The sequence below is a fragment of the Schistocerca cancellata genome, chromosome 11 (assembly GCF_023864275.1).
Source record: "Schistocerca cancellata isolate TAMUIC-IGC-003103 chromosome 11, iqSchCanc2.1, whole genome shotgun sequence".
Classification (NCBI taxonomy): domain Eukaryota; kingdom Metazoa; phylum Arthropoda; class Insecta; order Orthoptera; family Acrididae; genus Schistocerca; species Schistocerca cancellata.
The window spans coordinates 162,962,602-162,987,608 of record NC_064636.1 but is presented as its reverse complement, the minus strand read 5'-3'; the positions used below and the strand labels follow the sequence as shown (position 1 = coordinate 162,987,608).

Below are 25,007 nucleotides of genomic sequence, written 5' to 3'. Positions count from 1 at the left end.
TTAAAGAGATCTTTAGAGAAAAGAGAAGCACTTGGATGAATATCAAGAGCTCAGATGGAAAACCAGTTCTAAGCAAAGAAGAGAAAGCAGAAAGGTGGAAGAATTATATAGAGGGTCTATAGAAGGGTGATATACTGGAGGGCAATATCATGGAAATAGAACAGGACGTAGATCAAGATGAAATGGGAGAGATGATACTGCATGACAAATTTGACAAAGCAGTGAGAGACCTGAGTCGAAACAAGGCCCTGAAAGTAAACAACATTCCATTACACCTACTGATAGCCTTCGAAAGGCCAGCCCTGACAGACCTCTACCATGTGGTGAGTAGGATGTAGGAGACAGGTGAAATACCCTCAGACTTCAAGAAGAATGTAATACACTCCTGGAAATTGAAATAAGAACACCGTGAATTCATTGTCCCAGGAAGGGGAAACTTTATTGACACATTCCTGGGGTCAGATACATCACATGATCACACTGACAGAACCACAGGCACATAGACACAGGCAACAGAGCATGCACAATGTCGGCACTAGTACAGTGTATATCCACCTTTCGCAGCAATGCAGGCTGCTATTCTCCCATGGAGACGATCGTAGAGATGCTGGATGTAGTCCTGTGGAACAGCATGCCATGCCATTTCCACCTGGCGCCTCAGTTGGACCAGCGTTCGTGCTGGACGTGCAGACCGCGTGAGACGACGCTTCATCCAGTGCCAAACATGCTCAATGGGGGACAGATCCGGAGATCTTGCTGGCCAGGGTAGTTGACTTACACCTTCTAGAGCACGTTGGGTGGCACGGGATACATGCGGACGTGCATTGTCCTGTTGGAACAGCAAGTTCCCTTGCCGGTCTAGGAATGGTACAACGATGGGTTCGATGATGGTTTGGATGTACCGTGCACTATTCAGTGTCCCCTCGACGATCACCAGTGGTGTACGGCCAGTGTAGGAGATCGCTCCCCACACCATGATGCTGGGTGTTGGCCCTGTGTGCCTCGGTCGTATGCAGTCCTGATTGTGGCGCTCACCTGCACGGCGCCAAACACGCATACGACCATCATTGGCACCAAGGCAGAAGCGACTCTCATCGCTGAAGACGACACGTCTCCATTCGTCCCTCCATTCACGCCTGTCGCGACACCACTGGAGGCGGGCTGCACGATGTTGGGGCGTGAGCGGAAGACGGCCTAACGGTGTGCGGGACCGTAGCCCAGCTTCATGGAGATGGTTGCGAATGGTCCTCGCCGATACCCCAGGAGCAACAGTGTCCCTAATATGCTGGGAAGTGGCGTGGCAGTCCCCTACGGCACTGCGTAGGATCCTACGGTCTTGGCGTGCATCCGCGCGTCGCTGCGGTCCGGTCCCAGGTCGATGGGCACGTGCACCTTCCGCCGACCACTGGCGACAACATCGATGTACTGTGGAGACCTCACGCCCCAAGTGTTGAGCAATTCGGCAGTACGTCCACCCGGCCTCCCGCATGCCCATTATACGCCCTCGCTCAAAGTCCGTCAACTGCACATACTGTTCACGTCCACGCTGTCGCGGCATGCTACCAGTGTTAAAGACTGCGATGGAGCTCCGTATGCCACGGCAAACTGGCTGACACTGACGGCGGTGGTGCACAAATGCTGCGCAGCTAGCGCCATTCGACGGCCAACACCGCGGTTCCTGGTGTGTCCGCTGTGCCGTGCGTGTGATCATTGCTTGTACAGCCCTCTCGCAGTGTCCGGAGCAAGTATGGTGGGTCTGACACACCGGTGTCAATGTGTTCTTTTTTCCATTTCCAGGAGTGTAATTCCAATCACAAAGAAAGAAGGTGTTGACAGACGTGAAAATAACCAAACCATTAGTTTGGTAAGTCATGGGTGCAAAATACTAACATGAATACATTACAGATGAATGGAAAAACTGGTAGAAGCTGACCTTGGGAAAAATCAGTTAGGATTCCATAGAATTGTTTGAAAACATGAGGCAATACTGACCCTACAACTTGTCTTACAACACAGATTAAGGAAAGGCAAACCTATATTTCTAGCATTTGCAGACTTGAAGAATCCTTTTGACAATGTTAACTTGATTACTCTCTCTCAAATTCTGAATGTTACAGGGATCAAACACAAGGAACAAAAGGCTATTTACAATTTGTACAGTACCCAGAGTCGAGGGGCATGAAAGGGAAAGAGCAGTTGGGAAGGGTGTGAGACAGGGTTGTAGCCTATCCCTGATGGTATTGAATCTGTACACTGAGCAAGCAGTGAGGAAAACGAAAGAAAAATTCGGAGCAGAAATTAAAATCCATGGAGAAGAAATAAGAACTTTGAGGTTTGCCGACGACATTTTAATTATGTCAGACAGTGAAGTACCTGGAAGAACAGTTGAACAGAAGCAACAGTGTCTTGAAAGCAGAATATAAGATTAACATCAACAAAAGCAAAATGAGGATAATGGAATGTAGTCGAATTAAATCAGTGATGCCGAGGGACTTATATTAGGAAATGAGACACAGTGTAGTATATGAGTTTTCCTATTTGGGGAGCAAAATAACTGATGATGGTCAATGTACACAGGATATAAAATGTAGGGTGGCAATGGAAAGTAAAGCTTTTCTCGAGAAGACAAATTTGCTAACATCGAGTATAGATTTAAGTGTTGGAAAGTCTTTTCTGTAAGTATTTGTTTGGAGTGTAGTCTTGTATGGAAGTGCACAAAATGTATGACAAACAGTTTAAACAACAAGAGAATAGAAGCAAACATCAAACAATGGAAAATCCAGGATGGAATGTAACAATACCAGAGAAGGAAAGTCGCTACTCATGATACAGCGGTGATGCTGAGTCACAATAGGCACAATAAAAAGATTCACACAATTAAGGCTTTCGGCCATTAAGGCCTTTGTCAGCAGTAGACACTCATTCGCATGCAGTCTCAGAGAGCTGAGAGCACAGCTTGGCAATGTGGTCTCAGCTCCCTGCTCGGGGATGATGATGGCATTGAAACAGAGGATGACAAGCGTAAAGCTGAAATATTAAACACCTTTTTCCAAAGCTGTTTCACAGAGGAAGACCACACTGCAGTTCCTTCTCTAAATCCTCGCACAAACGAAAAAATGGCTGACATCGAAATAAGTGTCCAAGGAATAGAAAAGCAACTGGAATCACTCAACAGAGGAAAGTCCACTGGACCTGACGGGATACCAATTCGATTCTACACAGAGTACGCGAAAGAACTTGCCCCCCCTCTAACAGCCGTGTACCGCAAGTCTCTAGAGGAACGGAAGGTTCCAAATGATTGGAAAAGAGCACAGGTAGTTCCAGTCTTCAAGAAGGGTCGTCGAGCAGATGCGCAAAACTATAGACCTATATCTCTGACGTCGATCTATTGTAGAATTTTAGAACATGTTTTTTGCTCGAGTATCATGTCGTTTTTGGAAACTCAGAATCTACTATGTAGGAATCAACATGGATTCCGGAAACAGTGATCGTGTGAGACCCAACTCGCTCTATTTGTTCATGAGACCCAGAAAATATTAGATACAGGCTCCCAGGTAGATGCTATTTTTCTTTACTTCCGGAAGGCGTTCGATACAGTTCCGCACTGTCGCCTGATAAACAAAGTAAGAGCCTACGGAATATCAGACCAGCTGTGTGGCTGGATTGAAGAGTTTTTAGCAAACAGAACACAGCATGTTGTTATCAACGGAGAGACGTCTACAGACGTTAAAGTAACCTCTGGCGTGCCACAGGGGAGTGTTATGGGACCATTGCTTTTCACAATATATATAAATGACCTAGTAGATAGTGTCGGAAGTTCCATGCGGCTTTTCGCGGATGATGCTGTAGTAGACAGAGAAGTTGCAGCATTAGAAAATTGTAGCGAAATGCAGGAAGATCTGCAGCGGATAGGCACTTGGTGCAGGGAGTGGCAACTGACCCTTAACATAGACAAATGTAATGTATTGAGAATACATAGAAAGAAGGATCCTTTATTGTATGATTATATGATAGCGGAACAAACACTGGTAGCAGTTACTTCTGTAAAATATCTAGGAATATGCGTGCGGAACGATTTGAAGTGGAATGATTATATAAAATTAATTGTTGGTAAGGCAGGTACCAGGTTGAGATTCATTGGGAGAGTCCTTAGAAAATGTAGTCCATCAACAAAGGAGGTGGCTTACAAAACACTCGTTCGACCTATACTTGAGTATTGCTCATCAGTGTGGGATCCGCACCAGATCGGGTTGACGGAGGAGATAGAGAAGATCCAAAGAAGAGCAGCGCGTTTCGTCACAGGGTTATTTGGTAACCGTGATAGCGTTACGGAGATGTTTAACAAACTCAAGTGGCAGACTCTGCAAGAGAGGCGCTCTGCATCGCGGTGTAGCTTGCTCGCCAGGTTTCGAGAGGGTGCGTTTCTGGATGAGGTATCGAATATATTGCTTCCCCCTACTTATACCTCCCGAGGAGATCACGAATGTAAAATTAGAGAGATTAGAGCACGCACACAGGCTTTCAGACAGTCGTTCTTCCTGCGAACCATACGCGACTGGAACAGGAAAGGGAGGTAATGACAGTGGCACGTAAAGTGCCCTCCGCCACACACCGTTGGGTGGCTTGCGGAATATAAATGTAGATGTGTGTGTGTGTGTGTGTGTGTGTGTGTGTGTGTGTGTGTGTGTGTGTGTGTGTGTAAGAGAATAGAAACTTTTGAAATGTGGTGTTATGGAAGAATGGTGAAGATTAGATAGGTACATCATGTAACTAATGAGGAGGTACTGAACAGAATCAGGGAGATGAGGAATTTGTGGCACAACTTGACTAGAAGAAGGTATCTGTTGGTAGGACATGTTCTGAGGCATCATCAATGGATCCCCATTTAGTATAGGAGGGCTGTGTGGAGGGTAAAAGTCATAGAGAGAGACCAAGAGATGAATACACTAAGCAGATTCAGAAAGATGTAGAGTGCAGTATGTACTTTGAGATGAAGAAGCTTGCAGAGGATAGGGTAGTATGGAGAGCTGCACGAAACCAGTCTCTGAAATGATGACGATGACGACAACAGCCTAGGGAGGTTAGAGACTTTAAAAAGGAAACATTGATAGGTTGTATTCAGTTGTAGTAAGAGCTGACGTGCAGTGGCAGAAAGGACAAGATATCTGGTCACGTCAGTACAGGATTATCTACAAAAAATCAAAAAGGAGTCATGCAGGGAGAGCTCTAGTAATGAGCATGAAAATAGGAACATGAGTAAGCTATTATCAACAGCAATGTCAATGAATTACCATAGCTGAAATAGGCATGAAGGAAATACAACAGTGGTAGAAATTTGTATGGCAACCAGACCAGGAGAAGAATGGAATAGGAAAAAGTTTGATGAGTAATTATTCAATAGCTAAGGAAGATGAAAGCCATTTATAGAAGGTAATGAAATTCAATAGTAGGAACAGGATGCACAGTATGCACAGTAGTTACGAGAACATCCAATGGCATAAATGACTGAAAGGGGGAAGCTGCCTGGTAGAATTTTGCACATTGCATGAATTAGTCACTGCAAACACGTGTTTCAAGTATCATGAAAGAAGCTTGTGTATGTGGAATAACGTGGAGAAACCAAAAGGTTTCAAGTAGATTATGTAATGCCAAAAACAAAGATTTCAAAACAGGATTGTAAACTACAAAACATTTCCAGTGATAGATGTGGACTCTGGATAGAGTTGTTTTTATTATCTGCAGAGTAATGTTGTTGAAATGGTAAAAGTAGAATTTAAGTACATGGGATTTGGGTAAGTTGAATGAACCAAAAATCATTGATAGTTTGAAAATTAGCATTAGGCAACAAGTGATAAATAGAGGGTAATTATACACTGGGTGATGAATAGGCAGGTTTGAGGTGAAACAGTGAAGGCAGGAGGAAACATAGGTAAAAAGTAAGGCCTAGTACGAATACCTTAACAACTCATGAGATGCTGAATTTAACTGATGAGAAGAGAAAATAAAAACATGTGGCTATTAAAACAGACAAAAGGGAATACAGACATTACTGGAATGATTTTAACAGAACATGCAATATGGCTAAACAAGAATGGTTGTAAGGCAAAGGGGAACAAACTTGCTCCAGAAAGGGGAAAGAAAGTAGTTGTAGACAAGACTGGAGATATAATATGGCCAGAATTTGATACAACACTGAAAGAGCAAAGTCTTAACAAGGCCATTGCAGTTGATGACATTCCCTCAGAATTATTGGGATACTTGGGAAAGCCATCCATGACAAAATTATTCCACTTTTGTGCAAGATACGAGATAGCTGACAAAGTTATACATCAACCAGAATGTAATAATTCAAATTCGAAGAAAGGCAGGTGCTAACATGTGTGAATACTATCGGACCAGACCATCAGATTAATATATCATGCTTGCAAGAATGGAAAAGCTTTTAGATGGTTAACCTTACACAAGATCACTTTGGGTACCAGGAACATGTAACACAAGCAATACTGATACTATGGCTTACCTTAGACGAGTTAAAGAAAGACAAAATTGTGTTTAAAGCTTTTGCAGATTTACTGAAATGCTTTTGAGAATTCTTTGGAATTTGGACAGCAGCAGAATAAATGGACAGGAAGCCCAAGTTTGTTTGCAACTTTCACAGAAAGCAGACTCCAGTTGTAAGAGCTGAAAGACATGAAAGGGAAGCATTGAGTAGGAAATGAGACAGGCTTGTAGCCTACATCTGATATGCACTCTGTACATCTGGAAGGTAAAGGAAACTGTGTGTTTACCAATGACAATGTAATTCTATCAAGAAAACCAGCATCTTGAAATTGTCAATGAAGGGATGTGTGGGAGGTAAAAGCTGGAAGAGAAATTGTATAGTATTACTAGAAGAGATTGTACGACAATCATCAATAAAAGCAATAGAATCTAGCTGAAATAGATCAGTCAATGTGAAGTTTCAACTAGAAAATGCGACACTAAAAGTAGGAGACAACTTTTGCTATTTGGGCACCAAAGTAACTGACAATGGCTGAAGTAAGAAAGAAATAAAGTGAAGACTAGGAATATCAAGGAACATGTGCCTAAAAAGAGGACTGTTCACATCTAATATAAATTTAAGTGTTAGGAAGTATTTTCTGAAGATATTTGCAGTGCAGCCCTGTATGGAAGTCAAACAAATGATAGGCAATTCAGACAAGATGAGAATGGAAGCATCTGAAATGTGCTACAGAAGAATGCTGAAGTTTTGATGGGTAGACGAAACAAATGAGGGAGGAACATAGGGACCAATTTCACTAACACAAGGGACCTGTTAATAGCACAAATTCTGAGGCATCTAGGGATAGTCAATTTGGTAATGGAGGGATATGTGAGGGTAAAAAGTGTAGAGGGAGACTATGGCATGAAGACAAGAAGAAAGTTCGAATGGATGTAGTAGGTGACAGTCATCAGAGATTAAGAGGTTTATAGAGGGTAGACTAAAGTGCATCAAGCCAATCTATATTATATTGATCAAAACTGAGCCATAACATAACACTGCTTAATTTCATACAGTCGCACAAATTCTAGACTTACCTGTTGGGTCACTTGCTCATCCAATTCTTCTTTTACTTTCATGGTAGATGTGTGTAACTGAACCTGTGGTGAATAGTAAAAAAATATCTGCAAGAAGTTCTTTTAAGAAGACAATTTTAGATATATTACAAAAAAGTATCACATATTGCAAGTTCAAATGGCTCTGAGCACTATGGGACTCAACTGCTGAGGTCATTAGTCCCCTAGAACTTAGAACTAGTTAAACCTAACTAACCTAAGGACATCACAAACATCCATGCCCAAGGCAGGATTCGAACCTGCGACCGTAGCGGTCTTGCGGTTCCAGACTGCAGTGCCTTTAACCGCACGGCCACTTCGGCCGGCCATATTGCAAGTCTATGACACTTCTAAAGAATGAATGACTCATTCTATTCAGATAGTGGCCTTCGCAGTGACAGTCAGTAAGGTGCATTTCAATGGTAATGATCGAAAAGTTATATGAATGATCAGTGACAACATATTTGGAAATTTATTAGCATCTTGCACTTCATTTTCCTATGCTGCTATTTTCAATCATATTTCCTACTTCCATAATCTTTATTTACTTATCATTAACTATTTTATACGAAATGCGCATCATATAAAAAAACAGTAGTGCAATGAAATCAGTGAGTGCAACTAGAATCTTTAATACTAAAATCAACAATACCCATTATCATACAACTAATTGCAACATGAATTTTCTATCAGCCAATCACAATTTTATTTTGAAATATTAAAATGATGTGGATGAAGCAGGGAGGGAATAATAAGTAAGACTTTTGAGGCCATTCACTTACTGAAAGTTTCCTGTTCTTGCTAGCCTATGACTTTGGATGTGGATTTTTGCTTTACTTACAGTATCTTGTTTGTAAACTGCTTTCTGGGAACACATTCTTTAACATTCTCCCTGATGCCAACAGCAGAGTCATAGAGATATCAAAAACTATTAGTATTCTAAGCCTGGTAAACAAAATACAGACAGCACTGTATGTTCCACCTAGCATATCACACGGACCTTTTTTTATGTTACTGATATCAGGGGAATTAACAAATATCTGAACCAAACACTCCTCTCAGTTTACACACGAGGTAAAACAATCTTGAGGACTTTTCTTGCAGATTTGCTTGGTGTGTTTTTTCCAGTTCACTTTCCCATTTACATGAAATTTGGCATATTTACTTTCTATACTGACTTGCAGACAAATACAATGAAACAGTATTAAAAAATTGAGGTTCTGGACAAAGCCCTTCTGAAACAGAGAACACATTCACAGGAACACAACCAACACACACATGGCCACTGTCTCCAGGAACTGGTAATGACCATCTGCTTTTGGTATGAGCAACCATCTGTTAGGGTGGGTTGTGAGATATGAGGAGGCACAGGGCAGTGAGGGAGGGATAGCAGTGTAAAAGTGGGAGGAGGGGTGGGGGGAAGATAATGTGTTCTCTGTGATAGCATGCAAGGATGTGGCAGAGACAGTATGAGTTGCTAAAGGTAGTTTTGGGAAGCTGTAGTGTGGGAGGGGAAGGGGAGGAGAGAAATTGAGAAACGGAAAATAGTAATTGCACTGAGAGGAAAGAAGTGTGTGTGTGTGTGTGTGTGTGTGTGTGTGTGTGTGTGTGTGTGTGGTGCTGAAGTGAGAGCAGGGAAAGGGGATATGGGTAGAGGACATGGACTACCATAGGCTGAGTCTAGAGGGGTTACAGGAAATAATATGTTGTGTTAGAAGATAGAACCCAGTTGGAGCAAGCTGTGAAGCAGTCACTGAAGTGAACCACATCATGCTGGGGGCACTTCCAGCAAGTGGGTGGTCCAGCTTTCTTGGCCACACTTTGGCACTGGTCACTCCTGCAGACAGAGCGATTTAGTTGTCATGCCTATGTAGGATACAGCACAGTGGCTGCAGGCGGGTAGTTGCCAATCACAAGGTTGCTTTCACAGGTAGCCCTGCCTTTGTGTTGGAGATGTCTAACAGGGCAGCAGGAAACATGCATGTCCCGCATGTAGCTCTGTTTCAGGGATATGAGACATGAGGCAAGAGGTTGGAAGCAGGGCTGGAGTAGCGATGGGCAAGAATATTTTATCAGTTCAATTGGAGACAAAACACAACTGTGGGAAGGGTGGAGAGATTATTCCTCATTTCCAGGCATGAGAGGTAGGGTAAATCCCGGCAGAAAATGTGATTCAGTTGCTTCAGTCATGGGTAGTACTGACTTGCAAGGGGAGTGCTAATCTAGGAGTATGTGGGAGATGGGGGTTGACCAAAGCGTCTGATCCCACCCGTCGGCTTTGACCCATGACTTAAGGCTATTGTGGTGTGTGACATCATGGCGGTGTGGAATTTAGTTTGTGAGAGTGGTGTATTTGTAGGTGTTTTGATGTGATCGGTGGTGCTCTCTGGTGGTGTGTTCATGTGTTGTGTGTTAGGTGATGTTTTTGGTTTGGTTTGCCTGTGTGGAGTGTTTATAGGTGGTGTATTGTTGCGGTTGGTGGTTCTCTCTGGTGGTGTGTTTATGGGTAGCATGTTATGTGGCGTATGATGTTCATTTGCGTGGTAGCATTGCACGTGTGTGGTATTGGTAGTGACTGTGCTTTCAGCAGAATATTTTTCAGGGAGTTAACAATTTTGGGTTTGTTATGTTAATGTTACTTTTTTTGATTGGTGTGTGTGAATTTTGGTAAACTGCTTTTTTTATGTCTTTGGTAGGTATGGATATGACTGGCAGGGTCAACAGTATTTGGTTGTCGCCGATGATGGAGGACAGTGCGTTGTCTCTAATAAAATTTCTTCAACTATTCGGATTTTTGGGTGAAGTCTTGAAGTGTTCAGTGTGTTGTGAAGAAATGCAGCTTACTAAACTTCTGCCATCTCTGATCAGGGATGGCTGTATGTTGAGGTGTCTTAAGGATAACAGGTGAAGGGAAATGTTTGATTCCAATTCGTGGGATCGGGAGCTGCTGTTGAGCTATGTAGATGAAGCAAAGTGTCCGATTCCACTGTATATTGTGTTTAGTAGAATTTGAGTAGTTTTGTGCCATCGTTTTTTTGTCGTTTTGTGTTGTTTAGTATGGTGGTGTGTGTCTAAATTTGTTTGTATTTACTTTGTCCCCACCCAAAAACCCCCAATTTCCCACGCTTGTCCCGTTAGTTACCTTAGGTTTTTGTGGAATGTGTGTGTTGGTTTTTAATTGTATTTTCGTGTTAGTGGTCATGTTTATGTAATGACATCATAGGCGCCATATTGTAGTCTTAGTGTATGGTCGTTTCCACCATATTTGTGACGTCATGGGTCAAAGCAGATGAGTGGAATCAGACGCTTCTGTATTTGTGACTGACAAGACAAAGCATGGGAATTCTGTTTCTGGGAAAAGGTTGTAAAGGAAATTTTAGGCTGTGCACGCCTCAGTTTGACCCTTAGCATTTCCTTCAAACCACATTGTTTCCCAATATTCTTAGCTGGTGGAGTCTCCTTGCATTTCCTTTCCCCATAACAGTCTGCATCAGAAAAAGTCTACCTTGCACACCTACAAATTCTTTCATCACCGCCACTACCAGAACCACTAGTGGTAGCAACTGCAGTAGTAGAAGTACTGCCAGTATTAACTTTTAGTTCATAGTATTATTCACTGACACTGCTACTTAAGACACTCACTCAAATCATTGTAATACTATTTGCCATATTAAAACTTAGTTTCAGAAAAATATGATATAAAAAGGGAAACCATGGTGCAATGTAATAGAGGGTCTGATGGACTTAATAAAATCAGGTTCAATAAACAAACCAGGAAGATCACAAAAATGTCATCAACGAATCTTTATCTGGTGAACAGTTTATGATTCTGTCAGACAGTCAGACACTGGGGAAGGTACTGTTCAGTGACAAAGTCATGTGTGTTGGGGGATGTGATCATAGAGGGTGATAGCACTTTCCTAAATTGTACAAAATGGAAACTCTTCCTACAACATATCACTCATCCCCATAACCCCCATAGCGTCAATGCTCACTAGTCTGTACGCTCCGCCCCACCTATTCCCTACCCTGCTCTCACTGAGCAGTGCACACACCTACCCCACAACTCTCCGCCCCCCACCCCCCGTACAGCCTCCCAACACTGCACCTAGAAGCCCTATTCTGTGACCGTATGTCCTTGACCAATCCCACAGGTAGCACAGCATCACCTCCACCCCTACCCTGCTATCCCTTACTTCCCATCCCACAGCACCTCTTTACGCCACCAGTCATTCCAACAGATTTCTGCTTGCATTAGATGTATTCACGCTCTAGTGTTGTTCTGTACTTCATATGAATGACTTTGTCCAATAGCTTAAATATTTAGCAGTCAATTGATTCTACCTACCTGCAACCAAAGGCCTCCTCAATGTGTTGAGTACAAATGTATCCTTTGTATATCATTATCCTATCCTGACATTTTCTGTGTTTGATTTTACTTTCTCTGTTCTTTGGAAAATGTAACTGAGGCACCTGAGTTGTCGGCAACCGAGTTTTGCTTTTCACCTTTGGACTAGTTCAGATACAACCTCACATGAAAAGCTGGAACAGCTACTGCTCAGTCACACAGCTTTGAGCTAACGGAAAAACAGATACATTTACAATACAGATGTAACACATGATATGAAAGTGCATTGTAGTCGTCACTTCTGTAGTTGTTCCAAAAAGAAGTGATAAGAAGACTGGAACACCAAAGGCATGTGTGCTAAATCTATGATGACTTGCCTTTACCAACTGCTTACATTTTGAGATCAATGCTAGACCTACAGTACCACTAGAAGAATGAACATCCTGAATATGAGCAAGAAACTACACACACCAAGTCCATAGAAAGAAAGGTAAGTGAGACATTGAAAGTACAAAGGTTTCCTTCCTTCGGGGGGGGGGGGGGGGGGGGGGAGGGAGGGAGAGGAAGGTCCTACTTGACCCAGGCATTGGCAGTTGACACTAACAAAAACCTGTCAAGGCTACTTTCATAACGTGACATTGTCTAGCATGGGTATACATTTGTGTTTTCGCTGCTTCTAGATAAACTTTCAAGATGAATGATTCAGACCAAAGACATCTTTATAGGGTCACAAGTGTTTTGATCTAGCTACAAAAACACAAATTAATTACAGCACTTTGATGAAGAAAGAAATGTACAATATATTTTCAAAACAAGTTCAATGAGGAGAGAATTATCCGAAGAATGTTGATGACCACACACTGGCAACTTCAAATCCTGCTGTTCTCAGAAATACTGAATCAGAAGTGAGCTCTAACAGTAGCTTTAGCATGTTTTAATTTGCCAGAAGCTGACAGTGACATTCTCCTATAATTACTTCTTTTATGAGCACCAAATCCGTAGGCATATGTTGTGTGTTACAGATGTGTCATATTTGAGCCCACACAGTTTAACTCTGTGATTATACTAATATTTAAGTAATTTATGTGTTACCAAATATTTAGAGTGGTAATGTGAAAATCTACTGGTTAAAGAGCATTGCAAACCTTCTGTAGTTGAAACTGTAACACTCCTTTACTCTTTTAGTATCAGCATTACCACCATTTCCTTCTTAGGGTTGTAAATTACACTACCAACTGCTCATTCATTTAATAGTATTTAAGCTCCTCAAAGGATTTCAACAACAGATCTTTGTCACCTACTACTTCCCTATATTTAATAGATTCTGAATACCTACCCCCAAATCAAAAACTGATAAAGAACAGTAATATTGCTAACAAGAACATTGAGTGCATAAAACCAATTAGATGAGCAATAGCAAAAATAATACACCAGGAAAACAATATTGTAGGTCATGAGTTTAGATTTCTCCATCAGGCACCATGACAAATAGACTGCCAACTATTGTCTTTGCAATAAATCCATATATATATATATGTCTGCTTGTGTCTGTGTATATGAGGATGGATATGTGTGTGTGTGCGAGTGTATACCTGTCCTTTTTTCCCTCCTTTTTTCCCCCTAAGGTGAGTCTTTCCGCTCCCGGGATTGGAATGACTCCTTACCCTCTCCCTTAAAACCCAAATCCTTTTGTCTTTCCCTCTCCTTCCCTCTTTCCTGACGAGGCAACCATTGGTTGCGAAAGCTAGATTTTGTGTGTATGTTTGTGTTTGTCTGTGTGTCTATCGACCTGCCAGCGCTTTTGTTTGGTAAGTCTCATCATCTTTCTTTTTAAATATATTTTTCCCACGTGGAACGTTTCCCTCATATATATATATATATATATCCCCTCTTGTCTGAGAAAGCAACTATGGTCAACTTAAAAACTGACCACAAATAGAGCATCTGATCAATTCATCCAGCAAGCCATACAACTGATCTACAGTAGCAGCTGAATCATCTGCACTCTAGCAAGTAAAGTCCTACTCATATATTACTTTATCATATCCCATTAATAATACCACTTTCTAATAAAGGAACAAATCTAGACATTAACAACACACCAAACTAAATCTCAAAGTAGAAAATTAATTTGTAACAAGTGATTGCAAATACCACAATAGTTCAAGAACATGTGACAATTTCCTAGTAGACAACAAACCTGTAATCATTAACTACTGGCATGCCAACATCACACTAACAATAAGCTACAGAAATTTTAAAACAAATTAAATATTGGAGAGCAGCAATATATACTACAAGATACCAATCCATTGCAAATATGTTGCACAGCCAAGAGTCACAACTTCATTTGGTCAAGAATCAAAACCAACAGCCAGTACCAAATATTTCATCTGACAAACAACAGGGAAGGTAATCTGCTTGTTTACACACCACATTGCACAGAGAAATTAATGAAACAATGGTAAAAAATAGAAGAAGCTATTTACCAAGGAGCCTGGTTCAGCATATACTTCATTCTTCTCTTTTTTCAGCCAACTAGTTCCCTTGGAGTCCATGAGTGCTCTCCTAATCCACTGAAAAACAAAAAAGCAAAAGTGATATTGTTTAAATTGTTACTATTCAACATAGTGCACAGGCAGCATTTTCTGGCTGCCGCAAACGAGTCAATGCATATTAAAAATTTAAAACTGCCTGAGGAACAAAGAACCTGATAAAAAGAACTGATTTACAACTTGCTGGTTATAAGGACTCTGAAGCCTCACTGTCATTAATGGAAAACAACTCAATTTGACAGAAAACAAAAACCACACACAATGGAAACAAATGACTTACAGTTACTGCTGTTACTTAGTAGCATTTGCTTGTGGTATACAATCCTATTCTGAATATGGTAGCTGACATATCTTGCTTTTTCCACATAAATTTCTAAGTGTCATGTGAAGCAACTAAGATAAAGTGAATTTACCAGACAAACCTATTTACTGTAGACAACTTTACATATGAAGAATAAAAGCTTAAAATGAGTCTCGAGCTATATCTAAGCCTGTCAATGTATCCTGCAAATTCCTTAATATACAGAATAATGTAAGAGGTTTATAATTATGTTCTTAGCAACGAATGCAAGGACAGAAAAGAATTACTTCTCAATCATACTGGCTGCACTTTCAATCAATCTATAAACCCATATTTGTTCATGGTATTTAGAAAAGCCGAACATGAAAATCCACCCATACAGACAGAACTTTCTTCTTTTTCAGTCAGTTTAGTATGTATTTTTAACAACTGTTTCCTTATACATTCATCTATATATTCAACATTATCAACTCAATATAGCACAATGCTGCAATCTTTACCCAGTCACTGAAAACGCACACTGCTGCCTGAACGTTGGATTGGAAAAATAAATGATTCTCGACTGTCAAGATTTAACACTGATTAAATTCCTCTACCAAGACTTAGTAAGATTACTTTCTCATAAGTGTACCCATGACAATGTTCAGTGGTTTTGGGATGCTTTTGTCGATGGCAATTACACATACCCATTAGGCCTTACAGAGTCAATTACATTTCCCATATCCTTCCATACATTGAAACGTGCACATTACTACAAACAGCAGTTAACACTATTTACTAAACTATGGAGCACATAGGCACATTGAAAATCCATGGAAAACGCTACACAATGAATTCCCTCTACAGCATTCTCTTTCATACCAACATAACCAATCCCTGATAATCTGTATTAAAGTGTGCTAACGAATCTGCTGTATCGGCAGTACAACTGTTTGCGCTACAACCCAGGTGAACTACAGATTACAGTGAACTCTTACTGTCCCTATTCCTTCCTTCACAAACATTGTTACCGAACTTCGCATGCACAACACAAGTAAATATAACAATATGAATGCAGCGGGAGTGTGAACTTCACGAGAGCCTTTTTTCGTCAATCGCCAAATATTTCACATTGACCTGCACTTTCTCTAACCACCACATATAGACACTTTTCCAGTAATTACAGACAACACATCAAAATTTCTGGCGGTTCTTTTGCTAAATCACGGGAAACATTTAGCAATTTCATCGAACAGAACGAAAACAGCAAGCATATTACATACCCACACGTCGATCTGGTATTTTTCGTAATTGCCGAACAGCACAGGTACGTAATGTGCACTAATATGTTTAGACAAACACTAGTCACGTCCTGCTCGCAATGCGGAAACATAAGCTCACTGAAAATAACAAGTGTTTGGTTCTGATAAACATAACCTGAAATAATTGCTTACGAAATTCTAAGGCTATCTCAAACCATAACCAGAGGCGCCAAAGATGATACAAGAATTAAATATGGAACAAACTTATCATTCAAATGTGCCCAATAAATGAAATTAAACCGATATAATAACTGCACGAACAGTTACTTTAGCATCATTACAAGGCATTGGCAAACTACTTCATTCGAGGCAGTTAGCTGTAATGATAAATATTGACTTAGTACCACACTCAATATGCGTCTTTCCGTGATTTCCTGTCTCCACCATCAAATCACTAACATATTACACAGAAAACGCAACATAATACCGTACAAACGCATGACACGAACTACTAAACTCTACAGCCGTCTGCTGCTGTGGTCAAAGTCAATAAATGCGGAAGAAAGAACCTACCACGGAGGTCGTTCTAACATTCTTGGAATCAGAGCTGCATATCTGCTAGGAAAAAAATTAAAGTAGTTTGTTGGTTAATTTGGGGGAGGAGACCAAACAGTGAGGTCATTGGACCCGTTGCCTTCTCTGAAAACTAACTAGAACAGACAGTTAGGAACCTCTTTTTTTTTTTTTTTTACTTTATTGTTATTTTAAAGCCTGTACAACTCAGGTAGGCTGGCAGCGGCCCACTACGCCGCTCTTCAGCCATAGCGTTTTACAAGAGTATAAAACATGGTGAATGACAGTAAACAAAATGACGGGCAAAAGAGAGAGGACACAGAGACATAAAAACACGGAGTCGTTCACATGTGACGATAACAACACTGAAAACACGTTGGCACGGCGCACAAAACACTGATGAGTCCGACGACACAAGTGAACGGAGGAGTGGGACGGCGGACACCAAAAACACTATACGACGTCACACACACGAGACACAAAAGGCGACGATCTCCGGCGCGCGAATGTTCACTATACGTGTGCGAGTCCGGGGACCTGCCAAGAGAGGAGGAGGAGGAAGGGGAGTGGGAGAGCGAGAGGGGAGAGCAGAGATGCCACGGGCAGGGGAGATAGGGGGGAGGGAGGAAGGGGGAGAGGAAGCCCGGGGGAAGAGGGGGAAGGGAGGGGAAAAGGAAGGGAAGAGAAGAGAAGGGAGGGAGGGTGCCGAAAGGAAAGGGCACGGGAAGTGGGGAGGGGGGCAGGGTCAAAGTTTATAGGAGGGGTAGATGGAGGGGGCGAGGACATCATCAGGGAGAGGGAGCTGGCGGAAGCCACCTTGGGAGAGGGTATGGAGGGTGGAGAGATGGAGACCGGGTGGGACATGGGAGTACAGGCGCGGCAGCGGGCGGGGGTGGGAGAGGATCGGGGAGACGAGCGGGTGAGGAGGATCGAGTTTACGGGAGGTGTATAGGATTCGTATCCTTTCGAGGAAGAGGAGGAGGTGGGGGAAGGGGATAAGGTCATACAGGATCCGCGTGGGGGAAGGGAGACGGATGCGATAGGCAAGGCGGAGAACATGGCGTTCAAGGATTTGGAGGGATTTATAAAAGGAAGGGGGGGCGGAGATCCAGGCGGGATGGGCGTAACAGAGGATAGGGCGGATGAGGGACTTATAGGTGTGGAGGATGGTGGAGGGGTCCAGACCCCACGTTCGGCCGGAAAGGAGCTTGAGGAGACGGAGTCGGGAACATGCCTTGGCTTGGATTGTCTGGAGATGGGGAGTCCAGGAGAGGCGACGGTCGAGGGTGACGCCAAGGTACTTAAGGGTGGGGGTGAGAGCGATGGGACGGCCATAAACGGTGAGATAGAAATCAAGGAGGCGGAAGGAGGGAGTGGTTTTGCCTACAATGATCGCCTGGGTTTTGGAAGGATTGACCTTGAGCAACCACTGGTTGCACCAAGCGGTGAACCGGTCAAGATGGGATTGGAGAAGGTGTTGGGAGCGTCGCAGGGTGGGGGCAAGGGCAAGGAAGGCGGTGTCATCAGCAAACTGGAGAAGGTGGACGGGGGGTGACGGCGGCGGCATGTCCGCCGTGTACAACAAGTACAGAAAGGGGGAGAGGACAGAGCCTTGGGGCACACCGGCGGAGGGGAAAAAGGTGTAGGAATCGGTGTTATGGATGGTGACATGGGAAGGACGGCGGGAGAGAAAGGAACCGATCAGACGAACGTAGTTAATGGGAAGGGCGAAGGTTTGGAGCTTGAAGAGGAGACCGGAATGCCATACGCGGTCATATGCGCGTTCGAGGTCAAGAGAGAGGAAGATTGCGGAGCGACGGGAATTGAGCTGTTCGGAAAGGAGATGAGTGAGGTGAAGGAGAAGATCGTCGGAAGAGAAGGACGGCCGAAAGCCACACTGGGTAACGGGGAGGAGGCGGTGCTGGCGGAGATGCTGGTGGATGTGGCGGGTGAGGATAGATTCCAGGACCTTGCTGAAGACCGAGGTAAGGCTGATGGGACGGTAGGAGGAGACGGCGGACGGCGGTTTGCCAGGTTTGAGGAACATGAGGATACGGGAGGTTTTCCACAGGTCGGGGTAGTAACCAGTGGACAGGACTACATTGTAGAGCCTGGCCAGGGTGGAGAGAAAAGAGACAGGAGCTTCACGAAGGTGACGGTAGGTGACACGATCGTGACCAGGAGCGGTGTTGCGTTTGGTGCGGAGTGTAGTGATGAGATCCTGTGTGGTGGTGGGGGCATTAAGGGCTGTGTGTGGAATGTTGTCCAAGTACTGGAAACCAGGAGCGAGGGGAGGGACAGAGGTGTCAGTTCGATCGCGGATATCTGGGAAGAGGGAGTAATCGAACTGGGGATCATCAGGGATGGAAAACACATCGGACAGGTAGGAGGCAAAGTGATTGGCCTTACTAAGGGCGTCAGGGAAGGGGTGATCATCGTGGAGAAGAGGATAGTAGGGGGAGGGTTTAGTTCCGGTAAGGCGACGGAAGGCGGTCCAGAACTTGGACGAGTTTATAGGGAGGGTAGCATTTAAACGGGTGCATGTCTGTTGCCAGTCCCGGCGTTTCTTAGCCGCGAGCAAATTTCGAACGTGTCGCTGTAGTTGCCGGTGGCGTCGTAGGGTGTCCGGGTCACGCGTGCGGAGGAAGGCACGGTAGAGACGACGGGATTCACGGAGGAGGAGGACGGCCTGTGGCGGTAAGGTAGGACGGTGGGGGTGGATGGCAACAGTAGGGACGTGGGCCTCCACAGCCTCAGACAAGGTCTGCTGGAGAAAGGAGGCGGCATGGGTGACATCATCGGGACGGCGGTAGGCGAGAGGGTGGCTATCGACCTGAGTGGAGAGGGTATCCTGGTAGGCATTCCAGTTGGCACGGGAATAGTCATGGATGTACTTAGGGGGAGGGTCATGACGAGGGTCGGGGCGGGGGTGACGGCCGTCTGAAACGGTGAGGAGGACAGGGAGATGGTCGCTACCAATAGGCTCCAGTTAGGAACCTCACTCATGATGAAAATATATTGTTTCTAACGGCAACAAATAGACCTGACCTCTTTGAGGATGTCCACATCAGTGAACTTGATATGGTTGTGGCAGCAAATGACTAACAGAGTACAAAGAATAACTGAAACAAGCATATATATATATGCTTGTTATTCAGTAAAGTAGATAAAAAAATTAGTAGTGTCGTATCTCAATGAGGAACTGAAAGTTTAAGCACAGGGCAGCAGTATGTAGAGGAATGCTGGCTCAAGTTTAAAAGAATAGTTGAGCATGCACTGGACAGATATGTACCCAGTAGAACAGTTCATAATGGGAGGCAATGTCTACAGTATACAGTTACTGTCAAGAAACAGCTAAAGAAATAGAGACTACTGTGTCATAGATGTAAAACAAAGCATAGAGCTGTAGGTAGAGAATTGCTGAATAAAACGCATTTGTCTGTCAAGAGATCAATGTGTGAGGCTTTCAATGACTGCCACAGCAGAATATTGTCAAATGCTCTGTCAGCTGGCCACGTCGAATATCGACGCTGTGACTCTGACCTGGAGCTATGAAGGAATAAACATAGATAAACCGAGACCAGGCAGACCTCACGTACTGATGGGCAGGCATTGTTGTCAAATGATATTTCACAAACCCCAAAGCAATTCTGGTTGTATGTAAAGGCTGTTAGTGGCACAAAAAGTACTGTCCAGTCCCTAGCGAACGAAACAGGAACTGAAACTGAGGATAGCAAAGCAAAATCTGAAATGCTTAACTCTGTTTTCAGATTTTCCATTTCAAAGAAAAACCCAGGAGAAATGTCCCCATTTTGGTCCTCATAACACAGAAAAGATGAGGGAAGTAAGTACTAGTGTCAGTGGTGCTGATAAACCACTGAAATCGTTATACTTGAGTAAAGTTCGAGGGCCCAATGGAATCCCTGTCAGATTCTACACCGAATTTACGCTAAGTTAGCCCCCCTTCTAGCTAAAATCTGTCACAGATGCCTCAAACAAAACATGGTACCTAGTAGTTTGAAGAAAGCACAGTTCACGTCCATCTATAAGATGGTAGTAGAAGTAATCCACAAAGTTACAGTCCAGCATCCTTGACGTCCATTTGGTTTAGGATCTTAGAACATACTCTGAGCCCAAACATTATGAGGTATCTCGAACAGAATTACCTCCTCCATACCAGCCAGCAAGGATTCCGAAAATATCAGTCATGTGAAACCCAACTCATTCTTTTCTCACACGACATACTAAAATCTTTGGATCAAGGCAGTCAGGTAGATGCAGTATTTATTGATTTTCGAAAAGCATCTGACTCAGTACCACACCTGTGCTTGTTATCAAAAGTACATTCATATGGAGTATTAATTGAACTTTGCGACTGGATTGAGGAATTTTGGTAGGGAGGATGCAGCATGTTATTTTGGATGGAGAGTCGTCGTTACATGTAGTAATAGCTTCAGATGTGCCCCTTTGTAGGGATATGAGGTGGCTCAGTCGGTGCAAAAGCAGAGGGTAGACTCAGTTTATTTGTAGAATACTGGGGAAGTGCAATCAGTCTACAAAGGAAATTGCTGTTCATAGTGTATATTAATGACCTTGCATACAATATTAACAGTAACTTCAGACTTTTTGCAGATGATGCAGTCATCCATAATGAAGTACTGTCTGAAAGAAGCTGTGTAAATTTTCAGCCAGATTGTGATAAGATTTCAAAGGCATGTAATAACTGACAACTTGCTTTAAATGATCAGAAACATAACACTGTGCACTTCAACACTAAAAAGTGTAGTATCCTATGACTATAATACCAATGAGTTGAGCTATACAAATACCTGGGTATAACCCTTTGTAGGGATATGAGGTGGCTCAGTTGGTGCAAAAGCAGAGGGTAGACTCCAGTTTATTGGTAGAATACTGGGGAAGTGCAATCAGTCTACAAAGGAAATTGCTTACAAATCAGTCATGTGATTGGTTCTAGCATATTGTTCAAGTGTTTGTGACCTGTCCCAGAAAGGGCTAACAGGCGATATTGAAAGTATACAGAGAAGGGCAGCACAAATGGATGCAGGTTTGTTTGAGCTTTGTGAAAATGTCACAGAGATGCTGAAGAAGCTGAACTGCAGAATTTGAAGACAGACATAAACTATCCTAAGAAAGATTACTAACAAAGTATCGAGAACCGACTTTGAATGATGACTATGCAAATATATTATAACCCCTTATGTATCAATAGGTATAGTGAGGGAAAGATTAGATTAATTACAGCACATACAGAGGTGTTGAAACAGTCATGCTTCCCATGTTCCAAGGGAATGAAATGGGAAGAAACACTAATAACTGATATTGGGACATACCCTGTACCATTGACTTCAGGCTGGCCTACAGAGCATAGATGTTAATGTAGGTACACGGAAAATTGTCTACAGTTGTCATTTATTTGTGCCAAAAGCCAAAATAAGAATTAATCACTATTTCTAAATCAATGAAAATAACAAATCATTAAAATCTTCGAAGAGTGGTGTGTGTACAGATTTATCTGGCACCTAAAAAGATTGTTTGCTGAAAATGTTTGGCATTACATGAAAAAAATTGTACTCTAGAAACCTGTTATTTTATTTTATGTGTCTACAGAAGCTGCTCACGGAAATTGACAATGGCTGGGAGAGTGGTGTACTCACCATGTGCTCCTCCATATCTCCATCTGATGATGCCTAAAGATTGAGGATGACATGGCGGCCAGTCAGTACTATTGAACCTTCAAGGCCTGTTTGGATGGTGTTTGCTTGTTTTTTTTTGTTAGAAAAACAATCTGTATTTTCTTTAAAATATGTCGTGATAATCTGAGAAAGTTGGGTAGAAATACTGTTATTACTCTGCTTAGCCAATGTGACAAAAAGAAAATATAAAGTGTGGTATCATTCTGTAGGTTGTGTACAAGGTGAGTACCAAGCAATTCTTACAATATGATATGTATGTTTTTAGTTAAATTATTTCAGTAGGAGCATATATCAACTTCCTACTTTCGAAGTTGTTCATAGCTAAAGTTTTTGAGGTTGCAGATATGAGCAAAAATGGTTAATCTATGTGGTGGAAATGTATCATATCTGTGCTATCAGGCACATGGGTAGGTTCTGGTTGTGTGCAACCATGTGTCATGGTGTAATTAGCGGAAGGGGATTTGTAGTTTCACTGCAGCTCACTGAATTCTACAAATGTTGAACATCAACACAATATTGGCAAATGTATTCAGATCATAGTACTAGCGACATGCATTTGAGCATCTATCCAGTGAATTTCAGAAAGGAAGTAAAGAAGGTTACTGTTGGCAATATACTTTCAACTTGACTCTAGCTTTTAATACAGGAACATATTGAATATGAGTATCGGATGTTTAAATGGTGTCCAATATGCAGCTCTACAACTATGCAACATTTGTTCTTGTTATTCGAAAGTGGTCCACAGATAGAAATTTTATTATGATTGCCACGTCTGTAAACATCATCCAGCATCTCATGTAAGTACCCCAAAAATGTATTTTTGAGGATACTGTAGAGGCACTATAACGCTGACATGCCAGTATCTATCACCTGCAGTTTCAGGGAAACTGGGTTTGCGCCCGAAATTTGTGTTCCTCATCTTTAAATGGAGCTTGATACATGATTCAAGAAGTACTCTAAATTTGTTTTTGTAATTCAGAAATGATTTATAAAACAATTTTCATGCTTGAATGGTAATTCTTTTAAAGGTTTATTCCTGCCTGAAATCCGTTTTGGTATCCTTTGCATTTTCTTTCATGTGTAATTAATTATTCGAATGCCACGCTCTATACTACTACATAATACCTGCCTCAATAATATCAGTTGACACAGACGCCATATAGAAAACTGTGTAACTATGCAGAAATTGCAGCACCCCGATTACTGTGGCATCACTCAATTGAAGCCACTTTTAGTTATGCCATAAAAGATAAAGTCGTTTTAACTATTTGGCACAACTTTCATTCACCCACATTAATTAGTGTCACAAGTAAATCGAGCAATTGCCATTATGGTTTCAGTGCTTCTGAAGCTAGTATGCAGTATTGGTGGCTTTGATATTTATACCTGTGTATTAGGATAATATGCAGATTCAGTTTTAGACTATATCAAAGATCTCTACAAAAAGTGTCAGTTTTAGTACTGTTTGTTGTGCTACAGCCACTGGAATTGGTGTGTCTGCCAGTCCAACTGGCACCCATACAGACTTATTTCTAAAAATTATGTTGCAACTGTATGGTTGTAAATAAGTTATGTTATAGCCTACTAAAAGAAATTATTAGTTAATTTTGTGTGCATGTTGAAAAATATCCTATATATTCTTTGAAATGCTGAGAGACAGTTGTGAAAGTCTGATCACAATAATAATGTTACCGTACTTAAGCCAAAAAAAAAAGATGTGGATCATTATTTCATTATTGGTAAGCACCAAGTAACTTTGACAACATCATGCGTGTTTTTATTCCAAACAGGATGTACCCTGACTGTGACTATATGATGTGTATATAACAGGAATATAATATTTAATTTCTACATTTAGTGTTGCTAGCAATGAAACGTTTGGCCACTGCAGTTGTGGGCACATCATTGTTAATTTATATTGTTTATGCTGTCCCATTATATGATGCACAGTTAAGATTTCTGTCTGAGTAAGTAAGTATTATTGGATAGTTAATGGAAGGTGATTTGTAGTTTCACATTAGCTCACTCATTTCTACAAATGGTGAAACTAAATACAGTATTGGCAGTATATTCGGATATTAGGGTTGGCAGCTTCAATGCTCTCAATCCTTCCCACTCCAATGGCCAGTGGCGATCGATATTCCAAATATTGCTTTTCGTAGCTCTTACATGCCCCATTCTCGAACCTGACTGCTTCCCATTTAGGGAAGTCTGTGTTAACTCAGTGTCGAACTATAGCCATAATGTTGAGAGAAAAGTTGTAATTACAAAGTTCAAGTAAGTTGGTGTGAAATGGCTAATTCTTCATATGCATTCCTTTCTGAGGTAGATAGTGTGGAGCTTGTACAGAAATCTTAAAGTGAAAACTAGAACAACAACTATTTCTGTGACAGTAGTCTTTATAATGACAGTGATTCATTTGTAAACAATTCGAGTAAAATGATAGCGGAAACAGACCACCCTGAAGAGATACAAAAAAATCAAACAATGAAATGTTTTGGTTTGTAATGGTTATGTAAATATGCTTGCATGAAAGTGCACTTCTTGTTTTAATGTATATCGTAATTGTTGGTCAGTGACCTTATTGTTTCCACAAAGAGGCTTGTGCAATTCCCTGTGGCATGCTCGCCACCAGGTGGTGGCGATTTAAATATGAGTGTACACAGATGCCCTATGTCT

General features: G+C 42.1%; 1 protein-coding gene across 3 annotated transcripts in view; it reads right to left on the bottom strand.

The window, feature by feature from the left end:
- The window catches only part of LOC126108604 (uncharacterized), a 203,773-nt gene extending 187,192 nt beyond the window's left edge, over window positions 1-16,581 (bottom strand). For all 3 annotated transcript variants that reach the window (XM_049913908.1, XM_049913907.1, XM_049913909.1), the window contains exons 1-3: window positions 16,446-16,581; window positions 14,434-14,520; window positions 7,579-7,641 (exon numbers count right to left, since the gene is read on the bottom strand). In XM_049913908.1, the coding sequence (XP_049769865.1) occupies window positions 7,579-7,641; window positions 14,434-14,502 (132 nt within the window). In that variant the 5' untranslated portion in view covers window positions 14,503-14,520; window positions 16,446-16,581. The remainder of the gene's footprint in view (window positions 1-7,578; window positions 7,642-14,433; window positions 14,521-16,445) is intronic.
- Window positions 16,582-25,007: the final 8,426 nt, after the last annotated feature.